Source organism: Erigeron canadensis, chromosome 1 (assembly GCF_010389155.1).
Source record: "Erigeron canadensis isolate Cc75 chromosome 1, C_canadensis_v1, whole genome shotgun sequence".
NCBI classification, from domain to species: domain Eukaryota; kingdom Viridiplantae; phylum Streptophyta; class Magnoliopsida; order Asterales; family Asteraceae; genus Erigeron; species Erigeron canadensis.
Window position 1 is genome coordinate 26738496 of NC_057761.1, and position 17752 is coordinate 26756247.

Consider the following 17752-nt stretch of genomic DNA (forward strand, 5'->3'; position numbering starts at 1 on the left):
ATGTTGTATATATATATATATGTTTGCATGACACACCCGGGGTCAAAAAACTAGTTTTATCATAAAAAAAAATATATAATTAAATTCCTAAAATATTTCACATTCATCAAATATATTAAATAAAATCGATACCTCATTTTACAATCCTAGCATGAAAATAAAATCAATGTAGTACTAGAACATAATACATAATTATCCATCAGTTGCAATTTTTTGCCATATGTGCTCGATCAAGTCTTTTTTTAGAGCGTTGTGAGCTTCTCTATTGAGAAATTGCGTCCTATTGGTCATGTAACTTGAGTGGTCTGCAATTCGTTCAGTTGAGTATTGAAGAGGTTGATCTTCATCTTCAATATAGTTTCTCTGTTGTTGGTTCATATGCTTATGAAGTTGTGGAGAAGTTATTGATTTGACAAAGGCAACCCATGAAGGATAAATGCCATCCGTAAGTTATTAAGCCTTATTATATTCTCGACCATTTACGACGTAACTCACATGTGGTGCTTTACCTGATAATACATCATCAAAAACAGGAGATCTGTGAAGGACATTAATATAATTGCACGAACCTGGTGTTTCAAAGAACGCGTGCCATATCCATAGGTCATATGATGCAACGACTTCCATAATTATAGTTGGTTTACCACTTCCTCTAGTATATTGATCAGCCCAAGCGTTTGGGCAATTTTCCATCCCCAATGCATACAATCAATGCTTTTTATCATACTAGAAACCCACGTGCTTCCCCTGCATGGGCAATCTTGCTAAATCATCTTTGTTTGGTCCCCTGAGGTACTCTTCACTACAACATGAAATGACGCCTTCCACGAACCTTCTAAAAGCATCCCTTGTAACCGTTTCACTCATTCTTAAGTATTCATCTTGTATATCTGTTGATGTTCCATATGCCACCATATGCCAACACATGCATAAAATTTGTGTGCGTCATTTTCAACATCTTTCAAGTTCATACCACTTTTTTTTGGCAATCTGCCTGCCTCACGGTATGCTGAAACCCACTTTTTGGTATTTTTGTTAAGTCGTTTCCAATGACCTCTCATTTGATCTTCATTTATGTTACCAATTTTTTTGTGTGGATTTTCTGCATGTGTTGCATCATACAATACTTTTACTCGTGCTCAAAGTGATGCTTTTCGTTGACGTTTACCATGAACGTTATCTTCACTAGCCATACACCATGCACATAAGAGCTACATCTTCAGTAGCATCTCACTTGATGCCTCGTTGTGAGCTTTGAGGACTTTTCGTCACGACAACTTGATCTAGAATTGAAAATGAAGTGTATTATCCATGATGTTGGACACTCGGATAATTTCCTGAATTTTTATGATTGAAAATGTTATTTGAAGTCATTTTTAAAATTTCTAAAAAAGTTATGTAACTTATGCTTTTTAGATTGAAATGTAAAAATATTGTGTTATGAAAAAGAAGAAGAAAGGAACACACACACACACATATATATATATTGTTGATTGTTGCACATAAGGTTATTAGCTTGCCACGTCATCCAAACATATGTTGGGTGAGCCGATCAAGTCGGTTGCCTATGGATATATTTAATAGTTTTTACTTGATATGTGTGCCAACCGAACATAAAAAATAACATCAGTGGCGATGGTCTTATAGTTAATTGTTATACCTATTAAAAAAACCTGGAATCTAGTAAACATTTGTCACTTTGTTGTGTTTTAACTTTCAAATAATACATACACAACTGGATAATCTAGGTTATCCAAACTTTTATTTGTTCAACTTATATACCACATCATACAAAATATATGGGTCTGGGACTCGGTTAATTAAAACAACCCGTTAAAACTTGAATAAAAGTACCCAAATGACCACAACTCCTGAATCGGGTCGGGTTATATGGTTACTGGAATTTTTGACACATACTGGCCACGGGGCATCCCCAAAATGGAAATATCGACAACCACAGGTTTAATATCAAGTCTTAATTCAAAAACATAATATAACAGTAACAATGTCAAAAAAAAAAAAAATTATCATTACTTATTAATCGAAGTATATTTCGATTGAATTCATGGCGATTCTTGTTTTCCCCCGCAACATTCCAACAAAAACAACAACTGTGTTTCAAAATCATCATCATCGTCGTCGTTCTTGCTCACTTGCTTTCCGATGTTGTTCTTCTGTCAAATTGTCTTCAAAGTCAATAACTGCTGCTGGTAGCTCCAAAACGACAACAGATGCAACAGCAGTTGTTTGGTACAAAAATGATATTCGTGTTGATGATCATCCTGGCTTAATTGCGGCTTCTTCAAAACATTCCACGATCGTTCCGATTTATGTTTTCGATCACCGCATTCTTCGCAGTCAGTACTACTTTACTTTTTCTGTGTTTTTAGTAAATTTTTAGTGTAACATTTATATACTGTTGTCCGTTAGGCAATATAATCCGTAAAATATCATTATAGGCAGTAAACCTTGTTCTAAGTATGTTCCGGTATCTATCGTATAGTGGCAAGATGACAATATTGTAATAATTATCCTTACTTTTTGTAGCTAAGAGTTAGTTATGTGAAAATATATGTATCAACCCTATAATGGTAAAGCTAATATACTCGTTTACTTTTATAATTGTACAACCATCACAAAGGTAGGGGGCCTAGTGGTTTAGACTTTAGACGTCCCGATGTTCTCACAAGAGGTCTCAGGTTCGAATCTCGTTAATTGAACATCTTGGGGTGGCAAAGAAAAAAGTTTCAGTCATGGGATAGACTTATTAGGCCGCGTATAACTGAGTCACATATGTCTTCTTCGGGTGATTGTAACGTGGAAAACCGTATGCGTTTACTTGTTTACTTTTGCAAGTGTATTTGGGGAGAAACCAAAATAGGAAGTTGGACACTTATTTTGGAATGGATGTAATATGGTTACTTGTAACTGACTCGACCGGTAATTTTCAATATTTGTACCATTATGGGTAGCAAATTTTTAAATTTGTGCCAATAATAAGTACTATATGTATGCCATGCTGATGCCACATATTGGTGTTATAGAGTATGTTCATATGAAGTCATTGAGTACATTAGCTATACTGGTGTTATAGAGAGTACATTGCCTACATGAGGGCAAAAGTAGGGTGGTATCTAATGGGCTTTACCATTTTTGGATTTATAAGCTAATATAAATAATATGAACTTTAAATACGCCGGTTCAATCCTTCAGGGTGCCCAGATCATGTGGGGATTAGGATGGAGGTATTTTACCAGCATCATATGGCTCATACGGGGTGGGTCGATGGGTATCCAATTGTGGTACCGGGGCTAGGGTTCCCTCCATTACCCTATAAATAATATGAACTTGTGTATCTTTTGGAAAAAGGTTAGTGTGGAGGGAACCCCTTGATCACCTGGACCATCTGCTTACCTGCCAATCCCACCCGCAAGGGACAGATGCCTGCAAATCACTCAACCACAAATCACCCACACGCTAGGGATTGTACCCGGGCGTTTGTATTTGGTAAGATTTCACATGTGGGGCCTTTGGCATAGCGACGGGGGTACCAATTGATGATTGATCTATGATCAGTTAGTTAAACTTATATGTATCTTATTATGCTTTTCTCTGTACTCCTTTTCTTATACTTTTATCTGGACTCCTTTAGTCATTAGACTTCTGAAAAACGTTAAGTTTTGATAAATTGTTGTATGAGAAACATGAAACATATGAGAAGGTGATAGGTAATTAGGTGTGCCAAAGTATTCGTGTATTAAGAATCCATGCTGTTATGTTAATGGATAGGTTCTCTTTGCAGACTTCACTGAAGAAATGCTTGAGCTGCTTCTGTTTGCCGTGAAAGATTTGAGAAGTTCATTGAAGGGTATGGGATCTGATCTGATGATCAGGTCTGGAACGGCAGAATCTGTTATTCAGCATCTTGTAAAACAGGTTGTTAACTTAAGTAGTTGCTTCCTAAGTTTTTTTTTTAATTAACGACTAAATCAGAACAATCAACAGTTGGGGGAAATATAGTATGTGATGTTGACTTTTATAGCTGTACGAATTCTATCTAGTCTGGAAAGAAATTTAGGAGGATATATCTGTTTACAATCTTTTATACTTTTTAAGTTGAAGTTGGAAGTTTCAACTACTTAACTCATACTTAATTCATCACCTAGGGTTGGAACAGGTAGGGGCTGCAAATGTTTACACACAAGATGAGGTGGAATATGACTTACGGTTGCTGATTGAGAGCGTTAAACAAAACTTGAGAGATTTATCTCTTGAAGAAGAATGTAGCCCTGAGATGTCTCTATGTAAAACTCCCTTTTATGAGTTGAAGGTATATTTTTTGGTTTGGCGGTAATTGTTTGCATTTTGGATTATGCTGATGTAACATAATATTTCTAGAACATGACGGACCTTCCATTGTCATATGATGATTTTCAACGGTTAAAATTGCATGTGACTTCACCTTTTTCAGCCCCAAAATTACCCGGCCAAAAGACAGATTTAGATTGGGGTAAGTAGCTTAAAATGGTGGAATTTAATATGGTTTAACATGAATATTGATATTTATGTCATGATCCAGGTCTTATACCGACACTTGATGATTTAAAGGAATTCATGGATAAGAGTCCATACAAATCAAAGGATAGCTGGAGTTTGATCAAGAATAGTTCTGCTGAATATGTATTACAGAAGGCTAGAATTCTTATGTCAAATGGTGTGACTGCTACTCAAAGCAATATGACCTCCCCTGCTTCTCAGATTAAGAAGAGATCAAAAAAATCAGCATTTGTTACAAAGCAAGGAATTTTTGTTGGAGGTGGAACTAGTGATGTGCTTAATGCATTGGCTGCATATTTAAGATATTTAGAGGGTACTGCACGGGATGATTGGCAGGAGTATGTAATTAACTTAGAATTTGGATTTATTTATAATTTATATTATATAGTATTATATTAGGATGCATGGCTTTACTTACTGTGATTTGTGTAGCTCAATAAAGTTTTATTTTGGTTGCTTATGATTGCAGGGTGCATGAAAGATTACGTAATGCTGAAACCCGAGAAGGAGCTTCCTTTGGTATTCTTTTTGGACCTGCCCTTCAGCTTGGAATTGTTTCTCGAAGGAGAGTGTATTATGAGACCATAAAATATGAAAAAGAGCGAAATGGTGGATTCCTCTCACCCTTTGGTTATTCAGCTGCCACTGTAGCCGCAGCAGCGAATTATGTTTCCTCCAAAGAGGTGATATTCCATTTGGCAACATACCATTTGATTGTTGGTACTAATTGTCAACTTTTGACCACCCCTGCTTCGTGTATCGTTTTCTTTTTCTACGGAGTGGCAACATGGGTGGGTTGGTCAAGAGTTAACAACAGGCTCAAAATTAAAATAGGTAAAATTTAACATATTTTATGAAGAGAGGTTTGGGACGATCACCAGGCACTTTTTTATTAGTGTGTAAAGTATAATCATGAATCTGAACTTTTTATAGTGAAGAGTTTTAGTATGTTTTGTACTTTTGTGCATTTGATTACATTTAGGATGACTTTTAACATATTTGATCCTCTTTTCCCATTTTATGTGTTTCATTTTCTATTTTTTTTTAAGCTTAATCAATTTGAATTGCCACCTCTACCTCTGAATGTTATTTTAACATGATAACTTTTTTAACATGATGGTGGCAGTCTGAATATTATTTTAACATGATAACTTTTTCTTTTTTGCAACAGTGGTATCATCTTTTGGCTTCAAGAAGTCAAGTGGACTCCACAAAAAGATATTCTACTCGGTACTGGAGGTGGAAAGGTCATCTAATACAGGTTTGTTACTAGTATTAAGCTCTAATGAGACTTAAAACTTATAAGGTAAAAAACCGAATCCATCTCTTGATTCATTCTACACAAGGAATTCTTTTGTTTTTCAGTATGCCGTTGTAGGTATTGACGGTCCACCTATCCTTCTTGTACATGGTTTCGGTGCCTTTTTGGAGCATTTCCGTGACAATATCAATGACATAGTTGAAGGTGGCAACCGTGTTTGGTCCGTCACACTTCTAGGATTTGGCAGATCAGAGAAACCAAATGTTGTATACACCGAACTTATGTGGGCCGAGTTACTAAGAAATTTCATAGTTGATGTTGTTGGCGAACCAGTTCATCTTGTTGGGAACTCATTTGGAGGTTTCTTTCAATCTTCTAATGACTACCCTACCTCTAAATATATTGTTAGTTTTGCAGATAATGTTGTGAAGTTAATTTAATTGCTATATGTCTATATCTCCAGGTTATTTTGTTTCCATTGTTGCCGGCTTGTGGCCTGCGCTAGCAAGGTCTGTGGTGCTCTTAAACAGTGCAGGACATTACATCCCAGGATATTCTTTAGTGCCTCCCTTCAAGGTCAGAGCATATAAAAGGATAACGAAATTATTTCTCCACTTAAAAAAAATTAAAAATTTACTTTGTGTTGGATGTTACAAGTTTAACTTCAATCTTCAAAACAAAGTATTAACAACTTTGTAATTCTATTAAGCTTGCCAGTCTAAGGGTGGCATTATCTGACTTTTGTGATCAGGGTTATATTAAATATGTAACAGGACAAGACGGGTAATTCTCAGACAACAATGTTACTTCAAAAGTGTCAAATGGGTCGATAAGTTCTATTTAGATACTTCCAACCCCTTATACTGGTTTATCCAAAAACAAAGTTAAATATTTTAGTATTATATCTTTCTAATCATGTCATTATATAACTATAGAGTTTAAGGACTCAAAAAACGTTAACAAGTCTACCCCTGCACAACCAGTTTTAAAGTTTATTGTCTTGACCTGAACCCATTTTGACTCATTACTCAAGGAACCAGGTTTGCGGTTTGCCACTTCTAATTACTACAAATAGAGAAAGATTGCATTAAAATTTTAAGGAAATTTGGCCTACTAACTATTGCCCTCCATCAATATCAGCCTTTTTAAAGATAAGCATTTGATTTTATTCATGTTGCTTTCTACTATTGGTCTTTTGGGGGATTTAATTGTTAGTGGGGATATATATGATCTGCATTTCAGGAAAGGAAAACTACAGGAATCGCATGGTTAGGTGCCAGGGGGCTTTCCTTCTACCTGAGGCTGAGCTTTAGGAACTTAGTGAAGCGTTGCTACCCAACTGTAACTTCTGTTAACATACCTGTCCAACCCATATGAAACTCTCTGCATTAGATTTGACTTGTGATTGACTACTTGAATCTCTGCAGAAAACAGACCGTGCTGACGAAGGGCTCCTCAATGAGATGGTCAGAGCAGTATCCTTTTAAGGCCCCATTGCATTTTGTTCTGATATAGTTTACAACTTTAAGTCGTCGATGTTGTGATTTTGTCTAACAAGTTACAGACATACAAATGTTGGCAAGTTTGTAAATAAATAACATTATTTTGATATTAGCATGAAATCCAAAGTAAACTCATGTGAGCTGTATAAAATTTGCATTCCTTAATGAAGATTAGTCATATGACCCTGGTGTCCTGGTGGTTCTAGAAAGCATCTTTACTTTTGATCCTTCAATTCCTCTAAATTATCTTCTCAAAGGATTCGAGAATAAGGTCCTTATTATCCAAGTAAGACATTTAATAGAATGTGAAGGGTTAAGAATTGTGCTTTCTATGTTTAATGCTTCCCTTTTGAATCTTCTCTATGTAATCAGGGCATGAAAGACCCAATCTCCGACTCAAAGACGAAAGTTAGTGTCCTCAAGAGACACTTTAAGGAAAGCGTAATTAAGGAGCTGGATGCAGGTAATTGAATTGCATCATTACAACTGCTTGATCTAGATTACTTAGAGGCACCATTGACCCATTTACTTATAAATGGGTCTGTCTTATATGTTCTCTGACTTTATCTCTGGTGGGTGAAATTGGTAAGATAAAAAACAGGCTTGAAAGGAAATAGGTCAAAGAGGTGCAAAGTCTCCCAAAGTGTAAATATTATTTTGTTATAATCATACTTCATACTTGACCAACTGAGTAATTCTGAATTTGGATTAGAAAGCAATAGATCGAAGATATGTTTTAGCAACCAATAGAAGAAGAAAAAAAATCTGAAATAGGATTCGGGCTCAGCTTTGCTGGAATGGAAGTGTTTTATTGCTAATTGTGTTTATTGCACTAATTATTTGTATAAAGATTAGAAGTTTTGACCAAAAAACTTTGTGTCAACCTGACCTGCTGTTTCAACCCTGATAAAATCAACCATGTTTACATGTTACTTGACCCACACATTGTCACCTTTGTCATTAGTTATTGAGCTTGTTTTGTCTTAATTTTCTCGTCTCAGGCCATTGCCCCCATGATGAGGTACCTGAGGAAGTCAACTGTATCATCCAGGAGTGGGTGATAAGTATCGAAAGCAGACACAAGATCCTAGATCAAACGAGCAAAGGAGAAAGCAGAATAGTAGTCTAAGAAGTGCTCGAGCTTTGTAGTAATGTGTGACTGATCAGAAGGTTAACTTCATTGATAAAGGTGTTCCATACCAGTCCGTCATAATATTATCTGGAGCAATAGTCTTAAATATATAGTATTTTTTAGTGAAGCTAGCTCGTCTTACCATAAAATCTGGTAGTGGTATGGAGATCCAAATGACTAACATTTTAAGATGTACATAGCCGGTTGTTTGTAGGCATATTCATTTGTCTACAAAGTTGATACGAAAACTCAATATCTTGTTAGGATCACCAACAAAGCCAAAGTTATGGATAGGAAGTTCTCACTAGTAAATTTGCTAAAGCATTGCATGAACTATGAAGTCTCTTCATTGTTATGTGACAAAATAGTTCAAATAATTATCTTAATTCATGTAGAAACATATTTTGTGGACGACACGGCCACCAACTTAAAAATGTATTATTTAAGCTTAAGGCTAGTGATTTGTACACCATTAATTTTTAATTGTATATTAAACATACTTTATATTATACAGTAAAACAACTTAAAAAATGTTTGGTGGTGTAAAGTCAAAAAATAATATCTGAAATCAATACTTTTAACAAATTGAAATTGAAAATACCAGCCATAAAGATTCTTGTTGAACTAAAAAACATATTTTTAAGCTTCAATATATTTCCAATAGGTAAAAATCTTACCTATTAGTGATATTACCGAAAACTTTGAGATGAGATATGTTAGTGTTTATTTCATTCTCAATGTTTTTCATATAGCTAAACGAAAATGTTTAATGTGTTTAATGACAAATTTAATGGTAGACATTAAAAAAGAAAAATTATGTAAATCGTATGTCAACAATAGAACCGGTTTCTCCGAAAACCGGTTTTTGGGCATCTTTCAACTTAGTATATACGAATAATTTACATTTTAGGCCCGGAAGCCTAGCGGCCATTCAAGTCGAATGGGTCATAACTTGTATACCTCTTTTTGGGCCTAAGTCCAAAAACATTAGCCTTATAATAAAACCCACAAAGAGATTACTCAGACGCATAGATTGCTATTCTTTCATTCACCCAACAAAACTTGTTTTTCTTAAAACTAAATACCCTTTTGGAAAGTAAAAGTATCGAGATACCCAATATACGATGGCAGCAACTGAGGTTGGCGGCGGCGGCGGTGCGGCGGTGGAATTGACAGAAGGGATACATAAATTAGATAAAAAGTGGACGTTTTGGGTCGACAATCAATCGAAACCTAAACAAGGCGTTGCTTGGGGAAATAATCTTCGCAATGTTTATACTTTTGACACTGTTGAAGAATTTTGGTGGTAAATTTATTTACTTTTTTTGCTATTATAATAATTTTTATATATATTTGATGTGTGTTTGTAGCTAGTAATGAAGTATGCTGTTGCTTGATCTATATCTAGATGTGAAAGTTTTTTAGTTTGGTAAATAAATAGTACTAACAAAGTGATTGTTGAGATATTAATTCTTGATTAATCTATGTCCTTTAAAATTATTATTGTTATTAAAAATCAAGACTTTTAGTACAAATAACACGCACATAGGGAATATATGTGTTAAAAAGCTGCTGTTTTTATGATCTTTTTAGTTAAGGGCTGTACAAATCTTGGCTGTTGAAACCAGAAAACCAAAACTGGACACAATCGGATTAAAAAGTTTTGTTCTTGGTTCAGTTATGTAAAAGTTCTGCTTTTTTTTGCCCCAATTTGGTCTTTTTGTCCAGTTTCCGGCGAAAGTTGAGTTTTTTTGTTCTTTCAATAGGTTTGGACTGACATTCTTTATGCAGAATAATAGATCCGAGTATCCGACCTCAGACCAGTAATATAGGGTCTTCTTTGGGTGACTTAAAATTCCGGGTTTAGATTTTTATTGGAACTTAAAATTCTAGGTTGGAGTTCGGTCATATTTAGCTGAACTCATTCTGCTTTATTAAAGCTTGCTAGGATCACATAAACGCACATGCACATAACATTTTATATTACTTATTATTATTGTATTTTCATGGTTTATGCTTTATAAGTGTTACCAGGGACAAAAAACTATGTACTTGGTTGATTATAAAACTGCGATGGTTGAACATGAAGTTACCAAGCTGAGTTTGTTTATCGTTAAAAGCATTTAAAATTTTGACCTAAGCTCTAAAAGTTTTTTTTTTCTTTTTGCAGTTTGTATGATAAGGTATTTAAGCCCAGCAAGCTGCAAATAAATGCTGATTTCCATTTGTTCAAAGCTGGGATTGAGCCTAAATGGGAAGATCCGGAGTGTGCTAATGGTGGCAAGTGGACTGTTACTAGTAGCACTACCAGAAAGCCGGACTTCGAGACTATGTGGCTTGAAACCGTAAGTGTCTTACTAAGAATTTAAAAATCTTGTTGGTGTTTTTTTTAGTCTGAAGGAGATAACTGAAAATTTATATGTATTTTTGTTGTAGCTGATGGCTTTAATTGGTGAGCAATTTGAGAATGCCGATGAAATATGTGGTGTTGTTGCTAGTGTCCGGCAAAGGCAAGATAAACTTTCTATCTGGACTAAGAATGCTGCTAATGAAGCTGTTCAGGTATTAACTATGCTCTTCAATTAGGTGCTTGTATACACTCCAATTCTTTGTTGAATGCAGTTCTTCTTAATCTTATTTTATGCCTTGGAAAAGGAAATTTTCTATTGAGTTCTGTTTCTTCATCTAATATTGCGATAAAATCATTTACTTTCCAGCCTGTTATCTGAGTACTTGTTCCAGTTGGCTGGTTCTAGTTTCAACTTTTAAATACTAGCAATATATAATGTGAAATTAAAATGATATAAAGCTAGGTAGAAGAAACGAAAGAATGATTAGGCAGATTAGGAAAACCGTAAAAACCTATAATTTATATGGGTAAATGCAGTTGGAACTCAATCTGCAGAAAACATAGGATAGATGGTTGGTAATTAGTAAATTATAAGATAAATTAAAACACTGGGACTGAAATTTTTAAGGACCTTATTACTATGTAGAGAACAAGAAAGAAAAGACCTGTACTTAATAAAAACTACATCACCAATCCTCCATTTTGGATACCATATGCTCTTATCTTGCAATCTATTTGACTTCTGAATCAAGTCATATACCAATTGGCTCTTGGATGGTATCTTTTTATGTTGGGAATCATTGACAGTAAATTAACTCTTCACTAATTAAGCTGGTTTTCTAAAAGTTCTGACAGAACACAGATAGTTTTTTTTATGATGAGCATTATATTTATATTCTAATGTCATCGGATTTTAGGGGGTCTTTGGTTTAGCTTGTATGACTTGCTTGGTAGTTATATGACCCACTGGTATAGTCTTAACCATGTTTAGTACCTCCAGGGCATTTGCCTATCTCAACTAGTGTTTTGGAATAAAAGACCCGGGGAAATAAGGCGCGGACCAGGATATTTTATCCAAGGAGGTGAAATATCTTTGAGATGTTCCGTTTTTGAGTAATAAACTCGTTGATTTATTAAACATGATATCAAAACATTCTTTGATTAATCAACTCATATATGTGAATTTGTCAAGGTCCCTTATTGGTAATGTTAAATGAATGTGATCTGCTATATATAAAAGGACCCACATATATTACTTTCTGCCGGATCACATTACCCCAGCGTTAGTTTTGGAGAGCTTTCTTTTACTTTCTAGGTGTTTAGTTCTATCATTGTGTCTATGCTTGTTTAAAGATCATGTTAACAATATTTTTGATTCATGATATGCAGATGAGCATTGGAAGAAAATGGAAGGAAATTATAGACGTGACTGAAAAAATCACTTACAACTTCCATGTAATTCTCGTGACTTTTTGTCTTTCTCTTTGTTATCTTTATTTCACCATGCTTTTTTATTTTGCTAAATAGAGAATGCTTCTTTATTTTGAAAAAAATCACTTGCTCATTAGTTTCCCAATACCCTCAGGGATTTTCCATGATAACTTTTCATATAATATTCTTTCAAAAGTTGTGTTATTAGTGAAATAGTATGGTTTTGTTATGAGGTTGGGCACACAAGTAAGTCATAGAGAAACATAAAAGCTTTGGATAAGAAGTGTTCCAGGTCAACTGACCTGCCCATACCAAAATCTCTTGTTTTGGACCTTTACTGAACTTGTTTTGACCTTCCGATTTTGTTACCTGTAGTGAGTAGGTTGATTTCTATTATACCGTTTATGCTTTTGTTTGGATACAATGTCTCTTATGTCAGTGAGTGTGGTTATGCAGGATGATTCTAAGTCAAGAACAACAAAAGGTCGATATAGTGTGTAAAATCATGCTGGTTGAAGATACGTGCACACCCAGACACTAAAAGACTGCGTGCCCTTTCTACTGCAAACTAAGCCTAGTTGTGTCTGATTACATGTTGTGATATAGTTGATGCTTGTTTGTGCCTTTCTTATTCAGAGAATTTTCTTCTGTCTCTTCTGAAAAATTGAGATTTAATTTCCCATTGATGTACAAGCGAATTTTGAATATCTTAAATTTTGGAAATTTATTAATTTCTCTTGCGTTTATCATTATTTCTACCCTGTTGTAGTTTTGAGTGGCATTCTAACCTTGTATTAATAAAACAAAGTGTATGTCTTTTAGGCAAAACCTGGTCAAACATCTGGTGAACTGGTAAGTTGCAAAAACATGTTTATGTCAGATCCGACACCACTGGTTAAATGTAGTTTAGTTTGATAAGTAGCCTGTTGTTGCAACGATTTGCATTGAAAATTTTTTTTAGGACATTAAAAATAAATAAAAATATAGCTTTAACAAACTAAAAAGATTTAGCGCTTTAACAAACTAAAACTTTCACTTATGCAATATGTCAATCACCTTGCCTACACGAATTTATAGCTAAACAAAAATCCTTGATACGAGTATTATGTTTGTTTTACAATCCATCAGTTGCTATTGTTGTTTTCGATTGGTGTTTGTGGGTCATTAGTGGTGGAGTGTGTGTGCGATTGAAGAATGAAGCAGGAACCAAGCTAAAAGAAGAATCCCAGGTATCCATACCTTGAGAGTGTTTGGCAAAAAATGCAAATGCATATGAGGGGCAATATGTAAAAAATAAAAGTTTGGTGGCAGAAACCTAAAATCCCAAAAGTTCTATGTACTTAAGGATTCCTTAATTGTTATATTGTTCAAAAATATCTTATAATGTATGTATGTCACTACGTACACTCCGATGATCATAAGATATGAGCCGCAAGATAGTAGACGACGATTAATGTCATCAGTGTGCATCATAGCAGCAAAAAAGCATACACTCTTTCGTGAGCCCAAATCTGCTATAAGTTTTTAACTTTTTCTGCAAATAGGCTGCTCGCTATTGCATTTGGGTAATAACAAAAAACCTCGGACCTGAAATCAAAACAAAAAGATAAAATGGCAGCAACAGTCAACAATCTGATTATAGTTCTCGTGAGCATAAAAAATTAAGAGCTTACAAATTGCTAAAAAGACGGTTCCATTGTGGTACTTGTAGCAAGTTTATGAAAACGGACACTTGAATGGCTTTGATTCTCATCACACTGCATCTTCATACAATCTGTTATTTTACTTATGACGGCGTCAGTTTCAGCACAAAGACTGGAAAAAGAGGGTTGAATGATAGCACGGTTTGTTGCGGGCAGATTTATGAGTATTTCTTCAATCCTTCGCAACATGGAAATGATGAGACAAGCCTTGGCTATCCTTTGCTCAATCTGCACACTCAGATCTTTCCAACAACTCTCGATCAGAGCAACATTTCCCCCACTTTGAAGCTGCATCTTCATTTCTGGTTGTGTCTTCCTTTTCTTATGCCTCTTTGCATTGTCGCTCTCCATTGGTGCTTTTCCTTTGGTCTTGGTATTAGATTTCTCTTGTTCTAGAAGCACCGGTAATTTGGCCATAAGCTTTCGTGTTGATGGGATGTTCTTCACTGCTATAATCTCCTGCATATATATATTCATCAAACCAAAAGGGTACAAGCTGTCAAAATATAAACTTTAGGTAAGTAGAAGTGTAGAATTCAAGAGCAAGTAGTTGGACAGGAAATGCTTTTTCTAGATTTACCATAGCCGACTCAAATTTGGAAAAACTAAAAAAAAAAGGAACACATACCATATTTCCCTCTTTATGCATTACTATGAAAATCACAGAATCAAAAACAATAGTGATGAATGAAAAAATATCACCAAATTGAGACTTCACAGATGACAACAGAATAGTAGCATACCCTTGGTTGAAACTTCACATGTGGGTCTAACTTATGCTTAATGCTTGCCATAATTGTCTATAAACTTATGCTTAATGCTTGCCATAATTGTCTATGTAATCTAGAGAAATAAGTAGGATACATAACACATATGAATATATATACTTCCAACTTCCAAGCGTAGTAGTTTACATACCTCACGAGAGAACATTGTTAAGGTGGCCCCTGGTGAACTATCCAGCAAATAACTTTTTACTTAAGCAGACAAATTGACTTTCCCTTTTGGAAGGCCCGTCGTCTCCCACTCATAAAGCTTTTCCGGATATATAGTTAAACTCTTTAAGTTAACAAACGGGGAAGGCTGATGAGAGATTAGTTCCACGGATGAAGAGAAAAGCTGCAGAATATTTTAGCAAGCGAAAATTTTACTCACAAAACAAAACAGCTTGCTTGTGTAACCTTCTTAATAACATGTTCAGAGGTTATCAGGCATAATCAGGAATGACTAATATAATAAAAATCAGAGGTTGGTGCAGTATAATGAAATTCATGTGGTGAGCGTGTGAAACTATGGCAGTCGCAGCATGTTAGGGATGATGGGTCTGAGATGGCATGAACATCTACCTCAACCCGAATCTAACCCGTTTAGTGGACCTTGTACAACTAACCTTTTTTAGTAAACAAGTAGTCCATATTGACCTGTTTATGCCCCATATCAAAAAATTATGTGCCAAAAAAACCAACATGTATGTTTGGTTCATAAGTATGTGAATGATAGATTGACTTTATTTCCATTGAAAGTGTCCTGTTGATAGCATCGGAATTAACAATTAAGCATCAACACCCATCAAAATAGCCATATTATACCTATTAAGGGTGGTGGGTTTCAAAATCAAATCCAATCCCATTGTAAATCCAAATTCATAGTGATTCCATGGTGAAAACTAGGGGTGTTCAGTATTTGGATTCAAGTCAAACAAATCGAGCATCAAACCAAATGAAAGTCGATTTTCAATAATCAATTTGAACTTTTTGCTTGTGATTTGAGACCAAATCGCTTTAGCACTTTTGTTTATAATTTAGTTTATGAATTGTTGATTTTTCAAGGCAAATCAAACCGAAAATCGAATTCAGTTTTAAATATATACCTCAATAATGATAATGTTAAAGTTATTAACATATACCAACAATAATAATAATGTTAAAGTTCGGAACCTGGGATACGAAGATTATATTGGTGTGATAGTTTAGGATAGATATAGGATTTAGTTGAAAAAAAAACAACAATAACAATTCAGTGAAGTGAAAATGATTTGGTGAATGATCTAGCAGACAAACCATTCAATGAGCATTGTCAATTCATAAAGTAGAGCATTTGAAGATAGAACAATTTAAGTGTAATAATTTAAAATGCACATGACAAAAATGAAGATATACCTCAACAATTTCCAAGTTAAGTGTAAGAAATCTGACATTGTAGAGCTACCATCTGATGAGCTTCGGCAATATTGAATTCCAAAACACGAATATCCGCCTCTTTCAAACAATGGAGACCATTCGTAGAATTGAGGTGCAAAGGATAGTCACCTGTATAAGCCAAGGAGGCAAGATTAGGTGTAGAAATCACATGCTTCGGCCTACTGTTGCCGCAGGATCTGATAGTAAGATTCTCGAGTTGAGGTGCAACCACATTAACAACGTTTACATCCCGGAGGCACTCTTCCTAAATTGTGAGATTCACTAGTCCAGGATGACAAATACTAAAACTACTCAATCCCTTTGTTGCCCATCTTTCTAAGGTGAGACTCTTCAAGTTCTCACACTTGGAGAAAAGGCCAGTGCAATTGTCAGTCTGGTCATTACTAGAGAAAGAAACACCTCGGAAATGCAATGTTGTTAAATTTGGGAGCTCCAAAGTTGATGTCACTTTATTAAGGCCGTAACATGCGTCATATCCCTCTTTCAAACTGAGATGTTTGAGAGAACGGCCGCCGGAACTGAATACCGAGAGGGGAAATTCAAAGTCATTCTTCTGAGTGAAACATTCGACATCAAGTCGTTGGACATTGTGAGAGAATGCATACTGCATAAGTTGTTGGACATTTGGGTTGGTAATCTTTCCAGGAAAACGAAGCTTTAGAGAAGACACATCTACTTGACTATTGCGGCGAGCGAGAAAATGTTTAACAAAAAACATACGAAAATCCTTGGTTGAGAAATTGAGGAAAGGCATTGTAGTCCAGATAAACCTATATCTAGATGACCAAGCACTAGTTCTGACAGTTTCTTTAGAGCTAATAAAAGAAAGGATTTTGTGTATCAGATCATCTGGTAACATGCTTAATCTATCCACATCAACTACTGTTTCTATATTATTATTATCACATATTCTCCTCTTTTCACCATCTTCAGAATCCATTTTCATTTCTTCCCCACTCATTCTACCTTCAAATAAAGTATATATGTATATATAGTTAGTAGAAATTTTCATTTGAAAACTAAATTTTATGTGAAAACTAGAAAACTGGTCAAAACACACTGTGATCTGAATTTAACATAATGTGTTTTAATTGTGTTTTTATTGTGTAATCCAATTTACGTTGTGTTAAGTTTTAAATCACGGTGTGTTTTTGATAGCGTTGTAAATCAGAAAATTGTTCAACCAAACTGTGATATGAACTTAATTGTTTTCAAAAAACATATTAAAAACACATTATGTTAAATTCAGATCACATTGTGTTTTGACAGTTTTCTAGTTTTCACGAAAATTTTAGTTCTCAAATGCTCATATATAACAATAATGTGCCTGTGTGTTTCTGTGGTGGTTGTACATAAAAGAGGAAAAAAACTTACCTGCCGGAAAAAATTCAAGAAAATGAACGGAAAAAGGGTTTGACTGTCTAAATGCTCTTAGGGTCAATACTTTCAACTTTTCATACGTCTACTCCCTTTTATAGTTCCAAATATATCTGCTTTTGGATGGTCAATGTTATGACCTAAAGTAAACTTGCTATTGTGTAATGTGTTATATGGGACTAGCACCGTACTCGCGTAACGCGACAGTGGTCGTCACGGTAACAGTGTGGTGGTAGGG

The 17752-nt window shown here is 35.0% G+C and overlaps 3 protein-coding genes and 1 pseudogene across 3 annotated transcripts; 2 read left to right on the forward strand and 2 right to left on the reverse strand.

Annotated features, from left to right (window-relative positions):
• Positions 1-2002: 2002 nt before the first annotated feature.
• Positions 2003-8785, forward strand: LOC122584748. Its single transcript, XM_043756801.1, has 14 exons — positions 2003-2357; positions 3803-3936; positions 4178-4330; positions 4399-4510; positions 4580-4895; positions 5027-5240; positions 5729-5818; positions 5923-6178; positions 6282-6394; positions 7061-7159; positions 7246-7293; positions 7496-7606; positions 7693-7783; positions 8322-8785. Exons 1-14 carry the CDS (start codon positions 2066-2068, stop codon positions 8447-8449), a joined length of 2157 nt encoding a protein of 718 aa, XP_043612736.1. The 5' UTR covers positions 2003-2065; the 3' UTR covers positions 8450-8785.
• Positions 8786-9500: 715 nt separating this feature from the next.
• On the forward strand, positions 9501-12964 carry LOC122602597 (eukaryotic translation initiation factor). Its single transcript, XM_043775199.1, has 5 exons — positions 9501-9758; positions 10623-10797; positions 10889-11014; positions 12192-12257; positions 12690-12964. The coding sequence occupies exons 1-5, from the start codon at positions 9577-9579 to the stop codon at positions 12732-12734; spliced, it is 594 nt and encodes a 197-aa protein (XP_043631134.1). The 5' UTR covers positions 9501-9576; the 3' UTR covers positions 12735-12964.
• Positions 12965-13517: 553 nt separating this feature from the next.
• On the reverse strand, positions 13518-14938 carry LOC122591088. Its single transcript, XM_043763657.1, has 3 exons — positions 14855-14938; positions 13907-14395; positions 13518-13820 (listed from the first exon to the last, which is right to left on the reverse strand). Exons 1-2 carry the CDS (start codon positions 14867-14869, stop codon positions 13913-13915), a joined length of 498 nt encoding a protein of 165 aa, XP_043619592.1. The 5' UTR covers positions 14870-14938; the 3' UTR covers positions 13518-13820; positions 13907-13912.
• Positions 14876-17098, reverse strand: LOC122588314 (annotated as a pseudogene).
• Positions 17099-17752: the final 654 nt, after the last annotated feature.